This window comes from Mastigoproctus giganteus, chromosome 6, assembly GCF_048544385.1.
Source record: "Mastigoproctus giganteus isolate SK-2022 chromosome 6, ASM4854438v1, whole genome shotgun sequence".
Lineage (NCBI taxonomy): Eukaryota > Metazoa > Arthropoda > Arachnida > Uropygi > Thelyphonidae > Mastigoproctus > Mastigoproctus giganteus.
In genome coordinates, this window is record NC_143580.1 from 238,212,186 (window position 1) to 238,239,651 (window position 27,466).

Here is a 27,466-nt window from a genome sequence, read left to right on the forward strand (position 1 = left end):
GTACTGGTGCCACAGGAGGTAGTTCTTATTGGTGATTCTGTTGTCAGGGAAATGGGAAATATAGTGCAAAAAGGATAGGTGGAATAGAACAAGAGTATGTATGCTGGGACAAAAGTAGTTGATTGGAGAAACAATGTTGTACCACTGGGAAAAACAGATAAATAAATGGGTTGAGTTAAAATTTGTATAATAAACAGGTTAGTAACAAAAAACAAAAGTAATAAACACAAAAGCTTTTGGACGGAGGATGCCCTTCTTCAGTTGTGACTGTGACCGTTATTGGAAAAATACAGAATATCATGCACGTGCCATGGTGTAAGCCTTTTTTCACATAAAAGTAGATGATTTTTAGAACAAACATAGTCTTTTCAGAGCACAAAAAGTGATATTGTTGTACACATTCGCACTAATGATATTAAGAGTATGAGTGGACTTAACAAGTACAGGTCAATGTTGGGAAACAGTTAAGAGTTAGGATTAAATTTGAAAATGTCTGCAATTCTGCCCAGATGCAATAGTAGACAGTACATATCGAGAGCCTTGTTGGGCAATCTGCCCTCGGACAGTATTGAGAGCCTTGTTGGGCAATCTGCCCTCGGACAGTATTGAGAGCCTTGTTGGACAATCTGGCCCTGTAAAGACTGTGCATGGCTCATGGGGTGGAATTTCTCTCATTATAATCTATACTAATTAACAGGAAAGATGGTTTTTATGGTGATGGAATACACTTAAATAGGAGTGCAAGAATATTTGCTGATCCTATCAAGGCAGTGTTGAGGAAGTTGGTAAACTGCTATCTTGAGAGGAATACACAGACAGATAAACTAGAGCCACAGGCAGCAGTGAAAGCGATTCTTGCACTGCTTCTATTGGAACATGCAGCAGCCTGGAAAAGAAGATTTTGGGAAAGAATAAGAACAGATCCATGCATATTTGCATGCAAACTAATGCAGGAAATGCCATACTGCATAATGCCATTCTGCTCCAATTTGTTCAGCAGTCTTCCATGTGCTATAGTATCAAAATCTTTCCGGAAATCCAAGTATATGATATCAAAATTATTTTTTTCCATTCAGTTCTTTCGTGACCACATAAACAAACCCATGCTGTCTGAACTATAACTGCAGTCTTGTTAAGATGATCCTGCAATACTTCTTTAACCAGTAACTCTGTTATTTTTCCCTGAATAAAAGTTAAACTATCAGGTCTGTAATTATACATGTCACCCTTTGAAAATCTCTGTGAACTGGGTATACATTTCCACATCTCTAGTATGTGGGGATCACCCCTGAATCCAAGGATGCTCTCTTAATTATGGCTAAGGGTTTGCTTACTTCCTTTGCTGCCTCCTTTAATATAATTGGATAGAACCCGTCCACCCCATGTGCCTTTCTTATGTTTAACCACCCCATGTGCCTTTCTTATGTTCTCAGTTATTACAAAATTATTTAGCTCCCTGTTAAAATTTGATAGACTTCTGACCTCCACTTACCTGCAGAATTCCTCATGTGTGACTGTAGAGGCAAAATACTCATTCAGTTTGTCAGCTATCTGAGCAGGATCATCAACAGTCGAACAATGGCAGTGATCACAGTGTACTGATGTGGGATTTACTTAAAGATTTAATTACCATCAGGGGTAAAGGAAAGGGTTTTTGCTTCTGTAAAGGCGAGTACAGTGGTCTCCGACAGTTTTTAAATTCTGTACAGTGGGATCAACTGACGATGTTACCAACAGTAAATTCTAAGTGGGAAGCATTCAAGGAATTAATCGTGGAAGCTACTAAAAGTTTCATACCTATTAAGAAATATTGTTCAAGGTTTAGGCCTAAATGGTTGTCAAATGAACTAATGAGACTCGTAACAGAGAAGAAAAATGCATGGGATGCATATAAATTATCGAGCGACTCAGAAGCCTATGGCAGATATAAGTTAATCTGTAATCAGGTCACAAAGGAGGTTCGGCAGGCGAAGGCAGATTACGAGAAATCCTTGGCAAAAGTTGCTAAGAAAAACAGCAAGGATTTCTTTACTTATATAAACTCTAAAAGGAAGGGGATGAATCTGATTGGTCCACTTGACATCGATGGTTTGACTGTTGATGATCCTGCTCAGATAGCAAACAAACTGAATGAGTATTTTGCATCTACATTCACACATGAGGAGTTATTAAGGTTTGAAAATGGCAGAAGGTTATCAAATTGTAGCAGGGTGCTTAATGATCATGTAATAACTGAGAGCAAAGTGGAAGAGAAATTGTTGAAGTTAAACGTAAGAAAAGCACCTGGGGTGGATGGGATCTATCCAGTTATATTAAAGGAGGCGGCAAAGCAACTAAGCAAACCCTTAGCCATAATTATGAGAGCATCCTTGGACTCAGGGGAGGTTCCCACGGACTGGAGATGTGCAAATGTATCCCCAATTCACAAAGGGGGATCGAAGGGTGGCACGAGTAATTACAGACCAGTTAGTTTAACTTCTGTTCCGGGTAAAATAATGGAGTCGCTGGTTAAAGATGCATTGCAGGATCATCTAGACAAGACTGCAGCAATAATTCAGACACAGCATGGGTTTGTTAAGGGAAAGTCTTGTCTGACAAATTCGATAGCATTAGCATTAGCATTAGTAGAGGCATTTGATGCAAGAAAGCAAGCTTATGCAGCATCAGCCAAAAAAAAAAAAAAAAAACCCACTTCCACTTCACCCCTCTGTTCGTTCAAAATACCTGTCCAGCTGAGCCTTAAACTTATTTAGGCTGTCAACCTCCACCACAAGGGATGGCGGGATGGCAGTCTGTTCCACCAACCAACCACCCGCTGGCTAAAGGCAAATTTCCGCACGTCTATCCTACATCTGTCTTTCCTCAATTTGAATTTATGCCCTCTCAGGTGATTTTTCTGAGCTAGAGGAAGAATCCCATCAGCATTGAGCATGCTTAAACCATTCAAGGCTTTATACACCTCTATCAGATCACCTCGCTGGTGCCTAGTCTCCAGACACTGTAATTTGCAAAACTTAAGCCTTTCTTCGTAAGAGCACCCCTTTGTTCCATTCACTAATCTTGTTGCCCTTCTCTGTACTCGTTCCAGCAGCTCTACATCCTTCTTGAAATGAGGCCTCCAGACCTGTATACAGTACTCTAGGTGTGGCCTGACCATTGCCTTATACAATGGAATAATCACCTCCTTATCCCTGCTGGAAAAATTCCTGTATATCATTGACAATACTCCATGAGCTACTCTTGCAGCCCGTCTGCACTGCTCAGAGAACTTCATATCTGCCTGCACACTCACCCCCAAGTCCCTTTCATTCCCTACCACTGTCAGTGTAGTACCACAGAGTTGATACGTTGCTCTGGGGTTGCTTTTTCCCATGTGTAGTACTTTACATTTGTCAATGTTAAACTTCATTTGCCACCTCTCAGCCCATCTGCTCAACCTTTCCAGATCCTGTTGCAGCAGCATAGTGTCAGTAGTGTCCTTGACAACCCTGCCAACCTTTGATCATCTGCAAACTTGGACATTAAGCTTGATATACCATCATCAATATCATTTATAAATACAGAAAACAATAATGGACCCAACACTGAGCCCTGAGGGACTCCACTAATAACATTAGTCCACGATGAGCAGTGTCCATTGATTACCACTCTCTGTCTTCTCCCCCTCAACCACCCCTTTATCCATAGCAGCAATTTGCCTCCAATGTCACACTGCTCCAATTTGTGTAGCAGTCTTCCATGTGCAACAGTATCAAAAGCCTTTCTAAGATCCAAGTATATAATATCAAAGTTATTCCCTGCATCCAGTTCTTTTGTGACTGCATCATAGTATCCAATCAAGTTGGTCAGGCAAGACTTCCCCTTAACAAAACCATGCTGTGTCTGAGCTATAACTGAAGTCTTGTCTAAATGATCCTGCAGTGCTTCTTTAACCAGTGCCTCCATTAATTTTCCTGGAACAGAAGTTAAGCTCACAGGTCTATAATTACTTGTGTCAGCCTTTGATCCTCCTTTGTGAATTGGGGTCACATTTGCACATTTCCAGTCTATGGGTACCTCCCCTGAGTCCAAGGAAGCTCTCATAATTATGGCTAAGGGTTCGCTTACTTCCTTTGCTGCCTCCTTTAATATAACTGGATAGATCCCATCCACCCCGGGTGCCTTTCTTGTGTTTATCTTCAACAGTTTCTCCTCCACTTTACTCCCAGTTATTTCAAGATTCTGTAGCTTACTGATAGAGTTGAATATACCTCTGGCATTCCCCTTGCTGAATAACTCCTCATGTGTGAATGTCGATGCAAAATATTCATTTAGTTTGTTAGCTACCTGAGCAGGATCATCAACAGTTGACCCATCAATACCAAGTGGACCAATCTGATTCATCCCCTTCCTTCTAGAGTTTACATAAGTAAAGAACTCTTTGCTGTTTTTCTTTGCATCCCTTGCCAAGGATTTCTCGTAATCTGCCTTCGCCTGCCTAACCTCCTTTGTAACTTGGTTGCATATCAACTTGTATCTATCATAGGCTTCTGTGTCATGTGTTAATTTGTAAGTATCCCATGCATTTTTCTTCTCTGCCATATGCCTCATTAGTTCATCTGACATCCATTTTGGCCTAAACCTTGAACAATATTTCTTAGTTGGTATGTAAAGCCTAGTAGCTTCCAAGATAAGTTCTTTGAATGCTTCCCATTATGAATTTGCTGTTGGTAACATCATCAGTTGGTCCCACTGTATAGAATTTAAATACTGTCTCAGTCCATCGTAGTCGCCTTTACAGAAGCAATAACCCTTCCCTTTACCCCTAATGGTAGTTACCTCTTTCAGTAACTCCCACTTCAGCACACTGTGATCACTGCCATCTAGTGGTTCATTTATCTGCAGATTCTTAATGCATGAAGAATCACTTCTGATAATCAAATCAAGAGTATTACTCCCTCTAGTTGCCTCCCGAACATGCTGATGTAGAAAACAATCATCCAATAAATCCACAAAAGCCCTGCTAGTGTGTGAGTAACCAGCCCCCAAATTCCAGTCAATATCTGGGAAATTAAAATCTCCCATTATAAGACTCTCTGATTTACTGGCCCACTCTATTTCCCTGTACAGTTCCTTATTATACTCATCAGAGTCATTAGGCCTATAGCACACTCCTACTCTCAATTTTGATCTCCCCAATGCTTATGTCACACCAAACTGACTCAACACTGCACTGTCCAGCGATGTCGACTGGCTTCACTTCCTTGGTTTTTATGTGTTTCTTAACTAATAGCATAACCCCTCCCCCCTTCCTATCCTGTCTATCCTTTCTGTAGACGTTGTACTCCCCAAATTGCATTTCTGCATCCCTTATATCTGTGTGACACCACGTCTCTGATATCCCAACAATATCTGCCTTTGATGTTTTGAGCAATACCTCAAATTCATCAAATTTATTTACTAAACTCCTAGCATTGGTGTACACGCAAGTATACCTGCGTGTATAGGATATTATGATGTGGTTACAAAGGAACTGGATGCAAAAAATAATTTTGATATCATATATTTGGATTTCAGGAAAGCTTTTGACACTGTTGCGCATGGAAGACTATTGTACAAATTGGAGCAGAATGGTATTAAGGGTAAGTTGCTACAATGGATAAAAGGATGGTTAAGTGGGAGAAGACAGAGGGTGGTAATCAATGGGTGCTTCTCTTCTTGGACTAATGTTATTAGTGGAGTCCCACAGGGTTCGGTGTTAGGTCCACTGTTGTTTTGTATATTTATCAATGATATTGATGAAGGTATATCAGGCTTAATGTCGAAGTTTGCAGATGATACAAAGGTTGGCAGGGTTGTTAATGACAGTAATGGCAGTGTGCTACTGCAACAGGATCTAGATAATTTGGGCAGATGGGCTAAGAAGTGGCAACTGAAGTTTAACCTTGACAAATGCAAAGTACTGCAAAGTACTGCATACTGCAAAGCAGAATGGTATTAAGGGTAAGTTGCTACAATGGATAAAAGGATGGTTAAGTGGGAGAAGACAGAGGGTGGTAATCAATGGGTGCTTCTCTTCTTGGACTAATGTTATTAGTGGAGTCCCACAGGGTTCGGTGTTAGGTCCACTGTTGTTTTGTATATTTATCAATGATATTGATGAAGGTATATCAGGCTTAATGTCGAAGTTTGCAGATGATACAAAGGTTGGCAGGGTTGTTAATGACAGTAATGGCAGTGTGCTACTGCAACAGGATCTAGATAATTTGGGCAGATGGGCTAAGAAGTGGCAACTGAAGTTTAACCTTGACAAATGCAAAGTACTGCATATGGGTAGAAGTAACCCCAGAGAAACGTACCAACTGTGTGGTACTACACTTAAGGTGGTAGAAAATGAAAAAGACCTGGGAGTAATTGTGCAGTCAGATATGAAGTTCTCTGAGCAATGTAGACAGGCTGCCAGGGCAGGTCATGGGGTTTTGTCAATGATATATAGGAATTTTGCTAGCAGGGAAAAGGAGGTGATTATCCCTCTGTATAAAGCAATGGTCAGGCCACGCCTTGAGTACTGCTTACAGGTCTGGAGGCCTCATTTTAGGAAGGATGTATATTTACTTGAGCGTGTACAGAGAAGGGCAACAAGATTGGTGAGGGGAATGAAGGGATCCTCTTACCAAGAGAGGCTTAAGTTCTGCAAATTGCAGTGGCTGGAGACTAGGCACCTGTGCGGTGATCTGATTGAGGTATATAAGGCCTTGAATGGGTTGAGCACGCTGAATTCTGATGGGATCCTTCCACTTGTTCAGATTACGAACCTAAGGGGGCATAAATTCAAATTAAGAAAAGACAGATGTAGAATAGATATGCGGAAATTTGCCTTTAGCCAGCGGGTGGTTAATTGCTGGAACAAACTTCCATCTGTCGTTGTGGAAGTTGATAGGTTGAATAAATTTAAGGAGGAACTGGACAGGCATTTGGAGGGAATGGTGTGATTTTTTTTTTTTTTTTTTTGGCTGATGCTGCATAAGCTCATACATTTGCTTTCTTGCATCACATGCCACTACTACTACTACTACTACTACAATAGATATGAATTGGACCAATCTGATTTATCCCCTTCCATCTAGAGTTTATATAAGTAACGAAGTCTTTGCATCTTTGCCAAAGATTTCTCATAATCTGCCTTCACTTGTCTTACCTTCTTTGTGACTTGATTAAAGACTAGCTTATATGGTCCAAAGCTAGTCTGCTAGTCACACAAAACTGACTCAAATCTAAGGCATCCAGTGACCAGAGTAATTTTAGTTAGTTTGGTGTGATGTAAGCATTGAGAAAACCAAAATGAGAGAAATGTCATAGACTTAATGATAATGATAAATATAACAAACGACGGGACACACATATATAGAGTAAGCTATTAAAGAATAATGTCTTTAGCACAAAGGAGGTTAGGCAGGCGAAGGCAGATTACGAGAAATCTTTGGCAAAGGATGCAAAGAAAAACAGCAAAGAGTTCTTTACTTATGTAAACTCTAGAAGAAAGAGGATGAATCGGATTGGTCCACTTGATATCGATGGTTCAACTGTTGATGATCCTGCTCAGGTAGCTAAAAAACTAAATGAATATTTTGCATCGACATTCACACATGAGGAGTTATTCAGTGAGGTGAATGCCAGTGGTGTATTCAACTCTGGCAGTAAGCTAAGAATCTTATAATAACTGAGAGTAAAGTGGAGGAGAAATTGTTGAAGATAAACACAAGAAAGGCACCTGGGGTGGATGGGATCTATCCAGTTATATTAAAGGAGGCAGCAAAGGAAGTAAGCAAACCCTTAGCCATAATTATGGGAGCTTCTTTGGACTCAGGGGAGGTACCCATAGACTGGAGATGTGCAAATGTGACCCCAATTCACAAAGGAGGATCAAAGGCTGACACAAGTAATTATAGACCTGTGAGTTTAACTTCTGTTCTAGCAAAATTAATGGAGGCACTGGTTAAAGATTGTTATTTGTTATTTGGTTTATAGGAGCATTAGCAACTAAGGCCATATTGCTCCGGGATATGCGGTGGTCATTCCCTGACCTTTCCACATCCTCCGTATTTGGTGGTGATGGGCTCGAACCCCGGTCTAATCAAGAAGCGTGTGCTACACACTGCTGCTCCTTCCCACCTGGCTACGGAGGCGCCTACTGGTTAAAGAAGCACTGCAGGATCATCTAGACAAGACTTCAGTTATAGCTCGGACACAGCATGGTTTTGTTAAGGGAAAGTCTTGCCTGGCCAATTAGACTGGATACTATGATGCAGTCACAAAACAACTGGATTCAGGGAATATCTTTGATATTATATATTTGGATCTTAGAAAGGCTTTTGATACTGTTGCACATGGAAGACTGCTGCACAAATTGGAGCAGTGTGGCATTGGAGGCAAATTGCTGCTATGGATAAAGGGGTGGTTGAGAGGGAGAAGACAGAGAGTGGTAATCAATGGACACTGCTCATCATGGACTAATGTTATTAGTGGAGTCCCTCAGAGTTCAGTGTTGGGTCCATTATTGTTTTCTGTATTTATAAATAATATTGATGATGGTATATATCAAGCTTAATGTCCAAGTTTGCAGACGATACAAAGGTTGGCAGGGTTGTTAAGGACACTACTGATGCTATGCTGCTGCAACAGGATCTGGAAAGTTTGAGCAGATGGGCTGAGAGGTGGAAAATGAAGTTTAACATTGACAAATGTAAAGTACTACGTATGGGTAACAGCAACCCCAGAGCAACGTATCAACTCTGTGGTACTACACTGACAGTGGTAGAGAATGAAAAGGACCTGGGGGTAATTGTGCAGGCAGATATGAAATTCTCTGAACAGTGCAGATGGGCTGCAAGAGTAGCTCATGGTGCCTTGTCAATGATATACAGGAATTTTTCTAGCAGGGATAAGGAGGTGATTATTCTCTTGTATAAGGCAATGGTCAAGCCACACCTTGAGTATTGTATACAGGTCTGGAGGCCTTATTTCAAGAAGTATGTAGAGCTGCTGGAACGAGTACAGAGAAGGGCAACAAGATTAGTGAATGGAACAAAGGGTTGCTCTTACGAAGAAAGGCTTAAGTTTTGCAAATTACAGTTTCTGGAGACTCGGCACCGGCGAGGTGATCTGATAGAGGTGTATAAAGCCTTGAATGGTTTGAGCATGCTCAATGCCGATGGGATTCTTCCTCTTGCTCAGAATAATCACTTGAGAGGGCATAAATTCAGATAAAAGACAGATGTAGGATACATGTGCGTAAATTTGCCTTTATCCAGCAGGTAGTTGGTTGGTGGAACAGACTTCAATCCCTTGTTGTGGAAGTTGATAGCCTAAATAAATTTAAGGCTCAGCCGGACAGGTATTTCGAATGAACGGAGGGGTGAAATGGAAGTGCTTTTTTTTTTTTTTTGGCTGATGCTGCATAAGCTTGCTTTCTTGCATCATATGCCTCTACTAATGCTAATGTCTTATAATGGAGACTTTAACTTTCTAGATATTCATTGGATCCTGTGGTAGATCAATCCCACATTAGCAAGACTTTTATGGAAATATTGCATGACTGTTTTCTATAGTGGCACATTAGAGGGTCAACAAGAGGAAGCAATACTCTTGACCTGGTTATCAGCAGTGATTCTTCATGCATTAAGAATCTGCAGGTAAAAGACCCACTGAATGACAGTGATCACAGTTTACAAATGTGGAAATTACTTAAAGACGTAACTGCTGACAAGGGTAAAGGGAAGGACCTATGCTTTTATAAAGGCAACTAGAGTGGTCTGAGACAGTTTTGAAATTCTATGCAGTGTTATCAACTCATGATGTTACAAACAGCAAATTCAAAATGGAATGCCTTTACTGAAGCAATCATAGAAGCTACTAGGTTTTTCATACTTACTAAGAAATTATCAGCTTAAACAGTGATGAACTGATGAGACTTAGAAAGTCTCAAATTGCAGCATCTGGAGACTAGGAACCTGCAAGGTGATCTGATGAGGTGTATGAGGCCTTGAATGATTTGAACAAGCTCAATGCTGATGTGATTCTTCCTCTTGCTCAGCTTGCACACCTGAGGGGACATAGATTCAAGTTTAGGAAAGACAGTTGTAGAATAGATGTGCAGAAATTTGCCTTTAGCCACCGGTTGATTGCTGGAACAAACTTCCATTAGTTTTTGTGGAAGTTGACAGCTTAAATAAATTCAATGAAGAAGTGGACAAACGTTTGGAGCAAATGGATGGTTGAAATGAGAAGAGGTTTGGTTGATGCTGTATAAGCTTGCTTTTGTGTATCATATGTGATGGTGGCATTATTATCTGAGGAAAATTTGATGATCTGAAGAATATGGAGTGTGTAGAACCTACAGTCACCCTTCTCTTGGCCATACACATGAACTGAGAACTTTAATTCTTGTGTGTGGCTGCATCAGTTCACTTGGAAATCCTGAATGACCAGATGTATTTGCTAATGCTTTAGTTGTTTCATAGCAGGTTTGATATATTCCAGGATCATAATGCCACCATTCATAGAGGTGGAGGCATGTGAATTGTTTTGTGGAACATGAAGTAGATTTTCATCATTTTCAATGGCCTCTGCAATCCCTTAATCTCAATTCTATTCAAAGTGTTTGGGACATTTTGGAACTTTCAATTTGAGGACACACACATCTTAAATTTCAAGCCAACTTAATGGTAAAATGAGCTAAACTTGACCCATATGTAATCAGAAGATATGCACATTGTATTTTAGCATTGCTGCTCATGGAGGTACTGCCAAATATTAGGTAAGTGTTCATAATAAATTGTCCAGGCAACAAGATTGTATATATACAATGTTATCAAAACTTATGAATTTTGTTTTTCACATGAAGATTCTCATATCGTTTGAAGAGTTTTTTTTTTTTTTTTTAATTTGACCTATTAATAATTTTTCAACAGCAAAGCATAAAGGTTATATAGAATTTTAACATGACAGCATTCTATTTGTATGTAATCAAGGTTAGAAGCAGGAAAATACTTCATCTTCTGTCAGCGAGCTCTTAAGAGAGCACTGGCAAATGGAGGAAGGGAGTGCCACCCATCACGCATGGAAGTACTAAGTATTCTGCTCAAAAATCCATACCATCACTCTCTTCCACACAGTATACCTGTTCACTTTCTTAATGGAACGTACCAGGTAGATATAACTAAAATAATGAATTAGAATTAAATTTTCTGGAAAAAAGTTACTATAAAATGCATGCAATAAAGCAATTAGCTTCCTTTGATTGTATCAATTTAGTTTCATGTTGACTCTTCTTTTTTTGAATTCATATTATGAAATATTTTTACCAAGAAATGGGTATAATTCCCAAATTGTGTGTGTGTGTGTGCGTGTGCGTGTGCGTGCGTGCATATATGATAATTTTAAAAGAAGGAAACTATTATCTGTAAATTATTTAGAGCTAGCTGTGTTTTTTATCAGTAAACTGTTAATTTTGAAAGACCGCTAACTAGTACCCTATTTCTTTGTCTCACTAAACTGGTAAATCACAATCATAAACAGTTGGCTTTGTCAATCATAGTTTAGATATATTGAAATGAATACTATGTTAGTCCTTGACAACATGCGATGCAGTGTATTCTGTTTATAATTAGAATTTTGTTTTTTGTCTATATTTGTAAATAAATTCCTTATTAATTTTAATAATTTTCTCATTAGGGCAGATGTGCTTGTTTCTGACTTGAGTTATATATGTGTAGCTGTTGGCATTTTTAGCTAAAATAATATATTCCTTTCTTCAGCTTTGTGTGTGTGTGTGTGTGTGTGTGTGTGTGTGTGTGTGTGTGTGTGTGTGTGTGTGTGTGTGTGTGTGTGTGTACAGTATATGCATTGGCAGAAGACATTGGAGGGAGGGAGGGAGATGTAAATGCTATTATAGCTAAAAACAGTGAAATAAATGAAATATAAAAAGCTTTCTTCTTCTTGAGAAATCCAATAGTCTGGAAAATGGTAAAAATAAGAATTAAGACAGCAAAAATATATGGGTATGATAAAAGAAGTAGAAATATAATCATGAACTAATATTATGAAATAATATTATGAACCTTAATCATTTGAGCTTTCAGGCTCTAACTCTGAAAATGACCATGACATGAATTTCCAAAATTCAAAAGAATTGCAGTATTCCAAGAGGAATCTTCACCTTTTCTCAATCTCCAATTTTGAACTAACCAATTTATAAGCTCTCTCTCTCTCTCCATTTCTTATACAGAGATGCCTTGATGTTTTAAAAATGTTGTGGGATCATCTGAAATGGCAAAAAGACTCCATTCTGTAGATCTTATAGAAACCACAAATTACAGACACACTGAATCTTTACTGGGACTTACAAACTTAGACTTGTGAGTTTGTAAGTTTATTACCTCAACTGTCACATATGACCAAACATTCCAAACTCTATTAGGTGCTTCAAGTACCAAAAATATGGTCATGCTCAAATAATTTGTAGAGAGGAGAGGGAGTCAGTGTGTTCCAAATGTGGATCTAAAGCCATGTGGATGGCTGTAGAATGATATGCAGAAGTTTGCCTTCAGCCAATGGGTGGTTGATTGTTGGAACAAGCGATTATGGAACAAGGTTGATTGTGGAAGTGGATAGTTAAAAAAAATTCAAGGAAGAACTAGACAAACTAATCAAGGGGATGGATAGGTGAAATGGATTTTTTTTTTTTTTTTTTTTGCTGATGCTGTATAAGCTTTCTTTCTTGCACTGTGAACTACAGAACAACCTCCAATGTGTCCAAACTGTAAAGGCAGTCATCCAGCTTATTCCAAAGATTGAGAGTTTTGGAAAACTGCCAAGAAAATACAGAAAGCATTAGCATTAGCATTAGTAGAGGCATTTGATGCAAGAAAGCAAGCTTATGCAGCATCAGCCAAAAAAAAAAAAAAAAAAAAAAACCACTTCCACTTCACCCCTCTATTCGTTCAAAATACCTGTCCAGCTGAGCCTTAAACTTATTTAGGCTATCAACTTCTACGACAAGGGATGGAAGTCTGTTCCACCAACCAACCACTCGCTGGCTAAAGGCAAATTTCTGCACGTCTATCCTACATCTGTCTTTCCTCAATTTGAATTTATGCCCTCTCAGGTGATTATTCTGAGCGAGAGGAAGAATCCCATCAGCATTGAGCATGCTCAAACCATTCAATGCTTTATACACCTCTATCAGATCACCTCGCTGGCGCCTAGTCTCCAGACACTGTAACTTGCAAAACTTAAGCCTTTCTTCGTAAGAGCACCCCTTTGTTCCATTCACTAATCTTGTTGCCCTTCTCTGTACTCGTTCCAGCAGCTCTACATCCTTCTTGAAATGAGGCCTCCAGACCTGTATACAGTACTCTAGGTGTGGCCTGACCATTGCCTTATACAAGGGAATAATCACCTCCTTATCCCTGCTAGAAAAATTCCTATATATCATTGACAATACACCATGAGCTACTCTTGCAGCCCATCTGCACTGCTCAGAGAACTTCATATCTGCCTGCACAACAACCCCCAGGTCCCTTTCATTCTCTACCACTGTCAGTGTAGTACCACAGAGTTGATACGTTGCTCTGGGGTTGCTGTTTCCCATGTGTAGTACTTTACATTTGTCAATGTTAAACTTTATTTGCCACCTCTCAGCCCATCTGCTCAACCTTTCCAGATCCTGTTGCAGCAGCATAGTGTCAGTAGTGTCCTTGACAACCCTGCCTACCTTTGTATCGTCTGCAAACTTTGACATTAAACTTGATATACCATCATCAATATTATTTATGAATACAGAAAACAATAATGGACCCAACACTGAGCCCTGAGGGACTCCACTAATAACATTAGTCCACGACGAGCAGTGTCCATTGATTACCACTCTGTCTTCTCCCCTTTATCCACAGCAGCAATTTGCCTCCAATGTCACACTGCTCCAATTTGTGCAGCAGTCTTCCATGTGCAACAGTATCAAAAGCCTTTCTAAGATCCAAGTATATAATATCAAAGTTATTCCCTGCATCCAGTTCCTTTGTGACTGCATCATAGTATCCAATCAAATTGGTCAGGCAAGACTTCCCCTTAACAAAACCATGCTGTGTCCGAGATATAACTGAAGTCTTGTCTAAATGATCCTGCAGTGCTTCTTTAACTAGTGCCTCCATTAATTTTCCTGGAACAGAAGTTAAACTCACAAGTCTATAATTGCTTGTGTCAGCCTTTGATCCTCCTTTGTGAATTGGGGTCACATTTGCACATCTCCAGTCTGCGGGTACCTCCCCTGAGTCCAAGGTTGAGTCCCCTGGTTGCAGAAAGGAGTCAATGTGAACGGAGAGTACCTAAACCATTTACAATTTGCAGATGACATTGTGGTCATAAGCCACAATCCCAAAGAATTAGAGGAAAATCTTAATCAGTTATGCACAGTTAGTAAGGATTTTGGACTAAAGATGAATATGGCTAAAACAAAAGTAATGATGAATAAGTGTGCCACAGAAAGGGATATAATGATTGAAGTAGCAGTAATTGAAAAGGTGGAGTCATATACTTATCTGGGACAAGTTATTAGCTGTAATAATGATAAATGGCTGGAAGTCAAGAGAAGAATAAATTTTGGATGGATAGCATTCAGGAAATATAGTCACATACTGAAGAGCAATATTCCAGTTTGTCTGAAACGTAAAATAATGAACCAGTGTATACTCCCCACCATGACTTATGGAAGTGAAACTTGGGCATTCCCCAAAAGAATGGAAGAGAAGCTGAGAACTACACAGTGAAGAATGGAACGAATTATATTGGGAACCAGACTGTTAGATAAGAAGAGAAACACATGGATTAGGCAGCAAACTCAAGTAAAGGACATTCTTATCAAAACTAAAGAACTAAATTGGTCTTGGGCAGGACATATAGCTCGGAGACATGATGACAGATGGACTAAGAAAATAATAGAATGGTACCCAAGAGGAGCTAGGAGAAAACCTGGAAGACAAAGGCGGAGATGGAGAGATGAAATTCATGAGTTTTTGGGTAGTAAATGGATGGCCAGTGCTCAAAACAGAAGGAACTGGAAAGTTGCTGGAGAGGCCTTCATCCTGCAGTGGATTGAAAATGGCTGATGATGATGATGATGTGTGTATATTCAATAACTAACATGTGAAATTTTATTCCTGTATTTGCAGGGCAAGAAATTGACAAAGAAATGAAAGCTGTGTATGGGCAGAATTGTCCATCCTATGACACTGTAAAAAAGTGGAAACAGGAGTTCCAGTGTGGTTGTACAAGAGCCTTTGATCATCCAAGAAAAGGAAGGCCATCAACATCCACAGACAGTGAGACGGTTGCAAAGGTTGAGCAGCTGGTGCTGAGTGACAGATGTGTGACAATTCATTTCATTGCAAATGCAGTGGATGTTTGTTATGTGTCTGCCAACAGCATTTTTACATGACCATCTGTACATGTCTAAGGTCTCCGCACAGTGAGTTCCAAGATTTCTGATGCCTTTGCAGAAACAATGTCAAATGCAGTGTTCTCGCCAACTGTTGGGTTTGTGTAATGTGGATGTTGAGAACTTTTTTGATTGGTAGGTGACAAATGCTGGGTATACCAGTATGATCAGAGACTAAAGACATGTCAAAGCAGTGGAAGCACACCTCCTCCCCACCTCCCAAAAAGGCAAAGACCACTCCATCTCAAATAAGGTGATGTTGTCCATGTTTTGGGACAGAAAAGGGGTTATCCTGACAGATTACCTACCTCGTGATTCCACACTTACTGGAGAATACTACAGAAATCTTTTAAAAAAGTTACACGATGTTTTGAAGGTGAAAAGGCGTGGAATGTTAATCAAAAGTGTCCATCTTTTGTCAAACAATGCACCTACCCACATGGCCATTGCCACCACCAACTTTGTTGCCTGGTGCAGCTTCAAACTACTGTAGCACCCACTCTATTCTCTGACCTAGCACTGTCAAACTCCTTGTTTTGAGAAATGAAAAAAACCATTGCATGGATGCCACTTTGATTCATCTCACGAAGTCATCAATGGAGTGGAACCGTGGTTTCAGGCAAAAAGTGTGGACTTATTATTATCATCATCAGCTAATATCAGTGCAAGGAAGCCTTAGGCTTATGCTGCACCAGCCAAAAAAAAAAAAAAAAAAAATTCCCAAGTTATCCTGAGAGAGAGAGAGAGAGAGAGAGAGAGAGAAAGAAAGTCAAAAGTAGAAGGGAATCACCAAGAAATAGAAGAATGATGATATCCAGCTCAGAACTCACATCTGGTGATACTCACCAGATGTGAGCCCCTGGGGTTATTTTCTGTGATCAAGGCATTAAACAACTGATCCATAGATGGGAAAAATGTGTTACTATACATGGAGAGTGCATAGAAAAGGATTAAAGTTCCTGTGAAGTTTCACATTCCTAGGGATATTATTTCAAGGTAAGGGTATGAACCTTTTGATACCCCTCATATCCTACTGAATCAAATGTGCTCACTCGCTGAACTGATAATATTGTCTTACAACTTACAATGTCTTTCTGTCTGCTAGGTGACTTTAATGGACATCATCCATTATGGGGACCTCACCAGACAAATAGCAGACTGTGACTATATAATAGTAATTTTTTGACAAACACAATCGTGTGCTGATAAAAATAGGCTCCCAATACTTGTGTTTATTTCCCTACTGCTTCCCTCCTCCCACAGGTAACTATCCAGTTGACCTTTGAATTTGTTCAAACTGTCAGCCTCAACTACCTGAGAGGGCAACTTGTTATAGCAATCAATGACTTGCTGGCTAAAAGAAAACTTCCTACAATCTAATCTAAACTTCAAGCCCTGTAATTTGAATTTATGACCTCTAGTTCTGGAATTCTTTATAACAGTGAGAATTCCACCTTCATTCATTTTACTAATCCCTCTTGGAGCCTTATAACCCTCAATCAGGTCATCTCTGAGGTGCCTGGTTACCAGCCTCTGTAGCCCACATAATCGAAGTCCTATGATCATCCTTCTGCTGATCTCGCCATTCGAGTTGCCTGTCTTTGGACCATTTATTATTATTATTATTATTATTATTATTATTAGCCATATGGTGCAAGGAAGCCTGAGGCTTATGCTGCACTGGCCAAAAAAAAAAAAAAATTCCCTATTACCATGAGAGAGAGAGAGAGAGAGAGAAGTAGAAAGGAATCACCAAGAAAGAGAAGAATGATGATATCCAGCCTCAGGACCCTGGGTATTCCAAGCCCATACTCACCAGATGTGAGCCCCTGGGGGTAAATCTCTTAATCTGTCTTTCCTTTCCTAAGCTCTTTTGCGACTTGATTGTATCCTAGTTTATATCTATCGTAGACGTCTCTGTCATCTGATAATTTATACAGTTGTAGACAAAGTCTCATAGGCGCCTCCGTAGCCAGGTGGGAAGGAGCAGCAGTGCGTAGCACACGCTTCTTGATTAGACCGGGGTTCGAGCCCATCACCACCAAATACGGAGGATGCGGAAAGGTCAAGGGAATGACCACCGCATATTCCCGGAGCAATATGGCCTTAGTTACTAATGCTCCTAAAAACCATTTCAAGAAGCTCAATGATTCTTAGAGATGAAGTCTCTATACTTGAATACAGTATTCTAGATGTAATCTCACAATTGCCTTATGCGATGGGATTATGACCTCCCTGTCTCTACAGGATAATGTTTGAAAAATCAACAATAGAACACCATAGGCTTAACTGGCTGCCTGTTTACATTGTTCAGAAAACTTCATATCTGCCCAAATCATAACTCCCAGATCGCTTCCCTCCTCCTCCACCATTTTTAATTCAACCCCACTAAGTGTATAATTTATTTATGAGTTGCTATTCCAAGTGTAAGACCTTGCATTTAGCAGCATTAAAACATAGCTGCTACTTTTCAGACCATCTTTGAAGTCTATTCAAGTTATCCTGAAGGAGCTCTGTTTGGCACTGATCATTAACGACTCTGCCCAAATTTAGGCCACCTGCATATTTTGACATCACATTTTCAATCCCTTTGATTGAAAATGTGATGTTATTTATGAAAATGAGAAATGATGTTATTTATGAAAATGAGAAACAGTGGTCCAAGAATCAATCCTTGAGGTATCCACTCTGACATTACTCCAACCTGAAGAATATCCATTAATCACAAATTTCTACCTTTTGCCCAGCAGCCACCCAGCAACCTTTTTTTTTTTTTTTTTTTTTTTATGTAAACCCCAAACACGAGAGGTATTAGAACCTATAGTACTTAGTACCGTGCTTGGGTTGGAGGTTGAGAAGACGAAAGAAGATATTTGTTGACATTGGACTTGAACTTCTGTTAACTGTAATTTTCAGGAAATATGTATGAAGGAAGGTTGTTCCAGAAAATGGCAGTTGAATGAATAAATGAGGAAGATGAAAAGTTGGTTCTGTGAGTTTGAAGTTGGACAGTAAATGGATGTTGGCTGGTGGCAGCACATGATCGTACTGTTTTGAAAGAGAGAGAGAGAGAGAGAGAGAGAGTGGGAATTATAGAAGCCAATTCAGAAGAACAGTGCCCATGGAAATATCTGTAGAAGAGGCATGCAGCAGAAACAGTACATCTATGAGACAGCGAGTATAGAGACTCTGTTAGAGATGAATCATTAATTAACCTAACTGCCCTCTTCTGAATGGAATCAAGAAGCCTGAGAGAGGTTTTTGGGGCACCACCCCAGATGCGGGAACAATATTCCATGGTAGGGTGGATTTGCGATTTGTACAGAGTGAACAGCTGTTTGGAAGAAAAGTAACGCTGAGAGCAAAAGAGAAAACCAAGTTTTTAGATGCAGAGGAAGAAATATTTGTAATGAGCTTGTGCCAAGAGAGTTTGGAAGTCAGGGTAATCCCCAAAAGGGATATATCATTTTGCCTAGAAATCAGAGTGCCACCAAAGATAAGCATAGGAGCAGAAGAATCATTTTTGCGAGATATAAGACAAGACTGAGTTTTAGAAGGATTGAAAACAGCTAAGTTGTCTTTGCCCCACTGGAGAATTACCCACAGATTGGCATTTAAGGAATTGGTAGAAGATTTTCGAGAAGTTGAAGCTGATTGAGCAGGGCAAGGTTTCTCAAAATGGAAAGTGGAATGCAATGTGCTATCATCGGCAAAACTATGGATAGGATTTCCAGTCAATGAAAGAAGGTAATTAATATACAGGAGGAAAAGAGTGGGGGAAAGAACTGAACCTTGGGGGACACCGGCATTAGTGGAGAAGTTAGAAGACAGAGAGCTATCTACCATCACCCTCAGTGAGCAATCAGAGAGAAAACTGGATAACCGATTGCAAAAACAGTTGGCAAACCATAAGATGGAAGCTTGTTTAGAAGACGATCAAACACGATCAAAAGCCTTTGAGATGTCAAGAGCAACTGCTTGTGTTTCACCAAACTTTTCCATTGAATTAGTCCATAAATGGGTAATATAAGCCAGAATATCACCAGTGGATTGATACTGATGGAATCCATACTGTCGATCGTTGATCAGATTGAAGGTTTCTAGGTAGTTTAAGAGTTGACTGTTAATTGATTTCTACATTACTTTAGGAAGAGTAGAAGAAATTGCAATGGGACGATAATTGGATGGGAGGGACTTGTCACCCTTTTTAGGAACTGGCTGATATGAGCAAATTTCCAAGCAGAAGGAAAAACACCTATGGAATAAGAAAGTGAAAAAAGGCGGCAAAGTACAGGAGTAAGTTCAGGAGCACAGGTTTTGAGAACAAGTGGAGAAATACCATCAGGACCTGGAGCTTTCTTAGCATCAAGATTCGTCAAAATCCTTCTGACGTCCTTTTGACAGAAGACCACAGGAGGCATTGAATGGAGCGTGTTGGGAATGGTGGGAGGTGTTTTACGAAGATCATTAATATATGAGTTGGAAGAAAAGTGGGATGCTAGCAGGTCAGCTTTATCCTTGGCTGAAGTGACAACCGAACCATCTGGTTTTGACGGAGGTGGGAGCAGAGATGGGCAAAAGATGCAGCCAATAGCTTTGGCAAGAGACCAGAATGCTCGGCTACCATTAGGGCAAGAAGCAAGTTTTCTGCTCTTAGTCTGTTCAAACTCTAGTTTGGACTGATTAATGACTGCTTTACAATTGTCGCGAGCTTTGGTGTAGGTAGAAAATGAAACTGAAGAATTAGAAACAAGCCAATTACGATATGCAACGTTCTTCTCTTGAACAGCCTTAGCACATTTATTGAAAAACCAAGGTTTAGATAAAGGACAAGATTTTAAAGTGGAGTGTGGGATAAAGGATTCCATTTCTGTAAGAATAATTTCACTGACATGATCTGAGCAAACGGTGACACCAGAAGTTTTGAAACTGTAATCCGACCAAGGAAAAGAAGAAGAGAAATCTCATAGGTCATCCCATTTTGCATTCTCGTAATGCCAAACAATATGAGGTTGGGAATAGCCATGAGATAAAGGCTCCATTGGAGAAGGGACAATCACCAAGTTGTGATCTGAGGTGCCTAAAGGACCTCTCACTTCGAACGTGTACTTACAAGGGTTGTTTGTGAGAAAAAGGTCAAGCGTGTTGGGTGTATAGTTACGATCGTCCAGTATTCTTGTAGGTAAATGAACAATCTGTGCAAGGTCATTAGTAAGCCTCAGCATCTCGACCAGCAGGGTTGGTGTGACTTGAAAACGGAAGCCAACTGGAGTTGTGTACATTAAAATCACCAAGGAAAATTACCTCACTGTTAGGAAAGTTGGACTGGATTAGGTGAAGTTGCGAAGAGAGGAAGTCAAAGAGCTCCAAGTGATTAGTGGAGTTGGGAGAACGGTAGAGACAACAGATGAATTTGACACAATGAGGTAGAGAGATTTTAAGCCAGAGAAGATCAAAGAGAGGAGATTCCAAATTACCAAGTCTCTGACAGGGAATATTGGAACGAACATATACACAAGTACAACCTTTGAGCTGAAAGTAATCATACAGCGAATAATTTGGGCAACTGAGATGAGCAGTAGTTGAATCAACCGATAACTGAGATTCTGTCAGAAAAAGTACATGGGGTGTGGCTGACTGCAAGTGGAAATGGACATTGTTGAGATTAGAATTGAGACCACGTATATTTGTGAAATGAATTAGGAAGTGTTTGGGAGGTTTAGATCTTTTCGCAGATAAGCTTACTCTATTAGTTTGACAATTCATGGTGTATTCATAGTAAGAAAAAGTGGGTCTGACATGCTGTATGAAGTAATGAAATTTTTGGATATGGCTTACACATGGTAAGAATATACCGAGATCCTTGATTTAACGTGGCTTCAACAATGCCCCCCCCCCCCATACACTATTCGGACTCCCTCCAGTCACTATCTGGCAGAGTAGAGGTAGCAAGATTATACACTAGCTGATCCGGAAACCTCCTTCAGAGTTACCAATAGGTTCCGACCAGCCTGCGAACACTGTTTTAGAGCTGTACCCTCAAAATGTAAGGAAGATGTTCTCGCCACGATGTTCATCATAACCTCAAAAGTCATCAATCATACTGCATAATGGAAGAGATGGGGAAGGTATTGACTGGAACTTAGCTCTGGAGACTAAACATGGGTTCCACCACTTCAAGCCTCCAATACCTGAAACTAACCTCAAATCTAACCATCTTAGAATCTTACCAGTAATCCCAACCTATCCAAGCTTATACAGTAACCTCTCTTGAGGGATCAAGTTAAATGCTTTGCTAAAATTCAAATAACCTATATCGAAATTGTTCCATAAATCCAGCTCATTAATAACTGTATCAAAATAGCCTACTAAGTTAATTAAGCATGATTTACCCCTAACAAAGCCATTTTGTGTATCCTTCAGAATGCAATATCTGTCTAAATGTCCCTGGATTGCACTCAATCTACTGGCCCAACCTCAGCCACTGATCTGTTGATATGCTCCCCTATATTGTTTCCAGATATTGAATCCACTAAACAGCAATCATTACCCTATAATATGTAAACTTTCTATTGTGAGATCTTTGCCAGTAAACAGCTGAACTAAATGGAAATTGTTTAATGGAGACAATCAAATTCAGCTCTAATATTGCAGTGGATGATCAAGTTATTCAGCATCAAACTATGCTGGTGTTCAAAGAAAGTGCATCACCCCTTAAAATTGTAATTGTCATCCGAATATCGTAAGTATATGGCAATATTTCTTACAGATTGCATCAGATAAGATTGACATGCATAGGTGATGACGTAATATTGCATCACTGTTAATTTCAGCTATATAAGCAAGCTCTGCAGGAGTTGCAGGATGGAGAGTTATCTGCAGTTGATGCCACGAAGAAAGAGTTACTTTACTTGAGGAAGGATCTTCTTCCCTTCATATTGCTTATAGAGTGTCTTGTAATCAGCTGACAGTGAGTAAATTTCTTTCCAAACTCAAGAATACTGGTTCTGCTGATAGGAAAAAAAGAACCGGATGCCGCAATCGAGTCTCTATGCCAAAACAGGACCACATTTTGAAGTGCTTATGCCTTAAAAACCGTAAAGCTTCTTCATCTGAGCTGAAAGAAAATGGGAAGAGGAGTGGTAGCAAGTTTAGTAAGAAGACTCCTCTTCAAAAATGGACTTGTCATCCTAAGAAGTAGCCCCTCCTCGCACAAAAAAAATGAAAAAGGCCTGATTAATTTGGTGTAAGGAGCATGTCAAATGGATTCCTGAGCAGTGGAAGTCAGTTATTTTCTCAGATGAGGAGAAATTCAACCTGCGTGGCTCTGATGGGAGACAAACAATTCACCGTAGACATGGTGAAGAATACCATCCAGACTGTATGGTGTCTACGATGCAATTCTTCACCAGCCAAATGATATGGGGGTGCATTTTGTATCTTGGAGTAGGTCACCTGCAGTTTATAAAAGGTTCCATAAATGCCAATGGATACCTGGCTATACTGGAAGGCAAATCGCTGCCAATCATTAGAGACCATTTCAACCTGCCAAGTAACTGCATCTTTCAGGATGACTTGTCATCGGGCGAAAAGTGTAAGTAGGCACTTCTGTAGTTACTTTAGTTTCATTTCTGCATTAATTTGACAGTAATGTGTTTACATTTGTTACAGGTGAAAAAATGGTTGGAAAAACGGTCTATTACAACTGTTAGCTGGCCAGGAAACAGCCCGGACCTGAATCCTATAGAGAACTGTTGGCGTCTTGTGTAATCTGCAGTTGCCAGAAAGAAACCCTTTGTGAACTTCAGGAAGCCATAATTCATGTTTGGAACCACAAACTATCAGTTGATTATATTCAGAAATTGATCTTCATCAGGGCCAGAGGCGGTTCAACTAAATATTAGTTTGCACCTGGTGAACTTTTCATTTTGTTTTCCATATAAAATGATAAACTGAAGCAAATTGAAGGTTTCTGATAACATTTCAGTCATAATTGTCATGTTTACCAAAACTGTTGTATATAAAGGTTGCAAATGCTCATTTTGGAATATCTTGAGAGCACCTGTCTAATATTACTTAGCTTTGCCTTAACTATTAACAAATATCTTTTGTTTATATTTCTATTTGTGATGCTAGTCATTAATGTAACATACCATGGTGAAAAGGGGTTAGGTATAAGGTATATTCGGGTCAAATGGCACCCATCTCCGCGTGTGCACATTGTATCGGAAACAGAACACTGTCAAGCCAGAGATTATTATTATTATTATTATTATTATTATTATTATTATTAGCTATATGATGCAAGGAAGCCTGTGGCTTATGCTGCACCAGCAAAATAAAAAATTCCCGAGTTACCCTGAGAGAGAGAGAGAGAGAGAGAGAGAGAGAGAGAGAGAGAGAGAGAGAGAGAGATAAGAAGGAAATCACCAAGAAAGAGAAGAATGGTGATATCCAGCTCAGGACCCTGGGTGTGCCAAGCCCATACTCACACAGATGTGAGCCCCCGGGGTGTGCGGGTCGTGGGTTGTGTAAGATGTTGTGCCCATCATTCCTCTGGTTTATTGGCTGCCGGGCCCCTATTGGGAGCCGACATTGCCCATACCCCATTAAAGAGTGCTGTGTGGGGTTGTACGCTGAAAGGACAAGTTCTAGGAGCCTAAAAGGTCAGGCAAAATTTTATTGTAATTTAAGTTTGGACGCGTGGGACGAACCCTCCCAATACTTTCTCTTACACAGCGTTCGTCCCAATACTTTCTCTTACACAGCGTTCATGTGGGATGAACGCTGTGTAAGAGAAAGTATTGGGGGGGGAGACTAAAGACTAGGGGGATGAAGCAGGAAGAAGGGGTCGATAGTGAAGGTGACCCCATTGTTTTTTTTTTTTTTTTTTTTCTCAGTGGGATGTGCCCAGCCCCACCAGAGTGAAAATTTGGGGAGGCGAGAAGAGAGAAATCTCTCCTCCTGCCTGGGGGAGTTCGAAGGAAAGATCCATGCAAGGGAGAGCGGATTAAGAGTCACTAATAGGCCATCTATATATCAAGGCCACCATAGTAATCCATGTCCAAGGTCTTGTCCATTGGGGGGGGAGACTGGGGAGTCTTGTCAGAGAGTCAATAGTAGTGAGGTTAGGTTCGGAGATAGTCTTGTATTCCGTGGGAAAAACAATATTCTGTACTTGAGTCCTTTGCTGGAGTTTTTGTTGGTGGAGTGGGCCATTTGTTCCTTCAGGAACAGAGATGTCCTGTCTGTGCCTTCCTTTGGGACAAAGTCCCATCTTTGGTTTCATATTGATTTTTAAAATGGTTTATTCTTTTGTCTTTGGAGGAGGGACCAGAGGGAGCCCATCCCTGCTTGCTTGACATCAGACACCAGTAGACATTTGTCTGTTCCGATATGACGTTCATGGATCAGGGGTCCCATTTTAGGGTCCTCGTATATGGAGAGTCCTTTGTGTTGGTATTCGCTGTTGGGATTGTGCTCTGTCCTCAGTTCTGATGTACAGTGGTAATATAAGCCAAGATTATGGCAGTGGAAGGATCCTTCATCTGTAGAAGAGTTCCTGTGTGAAGTTGATAAAAGCATTATAGGTCTCGCTGGATTCCAAGAGGTAATGCTCTTGGTCCTTTGGATTAAAGTATATTTTGGTAATTAATACACATCTTAGGTCTTCGTAGATTGGGCAAGTATACATTAGGTGCTCCCAGGTCTCTGGGAGCCTGCAGAAGCATAGGGGGTTGTCTGTTAATCCCATTGTTATTAACTTTCCTCTGATGGCTTCATGCCCAGTGAGTAGATATGAGGACAGTAGGCCTGGGGAAAACCAGACCGGCATTTCTGGATGAGTTTTTCTGAGGTCTGTTTGGGTGCAGATGTCCCTTTAATAAGACTGAGCAGGTTTTAGCGGCAGAGATTTGCAGGTTGTGTTCAGTTGCCCATTCCTGTAGGGTTTGAGAACTCTATTTCCAGAAGCTTCCAGTTGTGTCCTGCTGCCTGCAGCAAGCATGAAGGCCAAGTCATCATCATAAGCCAAAGATGTAACGTTTCCTAGGTCTTTTTGCAGAAACTTGTCAAGTTCCATAATACGGAGCTGAGCCTTGTGGACAGCCTCTGTGCATCTGCCATGTGACTTGAGCATATGGGGCTCTCACAGTGATTTTCCTGTGCGAGAGATACTGTGCAATGCATTTAAAGATATTTGTAGGGAGATTTGCCCTTCTGAGCCTTGCCAGGACGCTCGGCCATCAAAGGGTGTTGAACACCCCGGCAAAGTCGACAGAGATGACAAGGAAATATTTTTGTTCACAGGTGTTGGCAGCATTTATAATTTGATCCAGGGCATGAATAGTAGATCTGCCTTTCCTGAAGCCATATTGGTTGTCAGAAAATAGGTTTTCTGCAGAGTAATACTTCTTAATTCTTTGTTTCAACATGTATTTTTGAATACTTTACTTATGACTGATAGTAAGGCAATTGGATGATAAGATTTTGGTATGTCTTATCTTTTGGACGGATTTTTTTAGGATTAGCTGGACACTCGCTGTACGCCAGTCAAGCGGGAAGCAGCCTTCTCATAGACAGTGGTTGAACAGGTTTAAGAAGAGCTGTGGAATGTATTCGATGGCTTTCTTTATGATTTCAGGTTCTAATTGGTCGAGTCTTTCTATTTTTTGTTAGATGGGTGGCGAGGTGTAAGTCCTGTTCTGAGAAGGGTTTTCAGTCTGAAGTGTTAAGTAGTTTTCATTGCTTTTGCATAGTTTGATCTGCTGCAGTGTTGAAAGATTTACTGCTGGGTGAAAAACAGTATTCAGGATGTTGTTTATGGATTCTCTCCAGTTGGTGGTTGTTTGATTTAGTTGGGTTTTGGTGGAGTGAATAACTTCACCCCTGGGGAATCTATTTGTGGTGATTTTGAAATGATAAACCCAGGGTTTATCATTTCCCACTGTTGAAACTAGGTTTTCCCACGCTAGTTTTTTCCTTTGCCGTATCAATGTTGTGTATTGGTTCCTCTTTTCCCTGTAGCTTTGCTTAAGGGCATCAACCTCTGGTTCTGGTTGTGTCCTATGGACACATTGGCACGTTCACCTCTTGTTGAAGGTTCTGCAGGTCTTGGTTCCACCACAGGACAGTTCTTGACTGAGGTTTTTTCCTTGGAATGGCTGTGGAGGCTGCGTTTGTAATGATTCTTGTTACGGCCCTTTGATGTTAGTTGGGGTCTCTGATCTGTTGATGTTGGGCATGGAAATCTTGGGCCGCGGCAGTGATACTAGTTTGGAATAGTGGCCAATCTGCTTTAGTGATGGCGAATCCCTGGAGTTGTATTCTTGGAAGGGTACCACAATCAAGTGCTCTGGTCATCTGGAAGGTTATGGTGCGGTGGTCGGAAGTAGATCAGCCATCCTGCACTGTCCAGTTTGAGATATGCCCAGTGAGTGATCTAGTTGACAGAATTATGTCTATAGTAGACTCCCAGAGTGTGCTTGAGTAGGTGGCAAGGTTGTTTAGGCAATTTAATATTGTGAAAGGGCTGTTGGCGAGATATTCCTCAAGTTGTTGTCCATTTCTGGATCCGCTTCGCTCCTGGCTTTGGCTATACCAGCTGGGAGAGTGACGGTTCATGTTCGCGCTGACAAGTATCCTGGCATTCGGTAGTTCAGCAGTTAGATTCTGGAGATAATTTATAACCAGAAGGATGTCATTCCCAGGTCTGGAGTATATGGATACATATACTCCAGTAGAATTCACCAACGGGACAAATAATGTGGGCGCATGCGGCCCAGGAATGGCAGAAATGAGTGATTTTGGTTGTAGTGAAGTCTGGATTGCGAACCAATATAGCTGCCCGGGGGGGGGGGGGGTGTTGCCTTGGCACTGTACAATCTTATAAGTGGTGGGGCATCCCTTAACTTCTTTGGCATGGGTGAGGGTTCTTGTATCAGTAGTAGGTCTATATTTTCTTCTGCTTTGTGGCAGAGTTGGCCAGCAACTGAA

At 40.5% G+C, this 27,466-nt stretch overlaps 1 protein-coding gene across 1 annotated transcript in view; it reads left to right on the plus strand.

Annotated features, from left to right (window-relative positions):
* The window catches only part of LOC150085112 (pleckstrin homology domain-containing family H member 1-like), a 919,142-nt gene that overhangs the window by 831,555 nt on the left and 60,121 nt on the right, over window positions 1-27,466 (plus strand). The window contains exon 23 of the mRNA XM_090376468.1: window positions 11,010-11,187. Within this exon, the coding sequence (XP_090232594.1) occupies window positions 11,010-11,187 (178 nt within the window). The remainder of the gene's footprint in view (window positions 1-11,009; window positions 11,188-27,466) is intronic.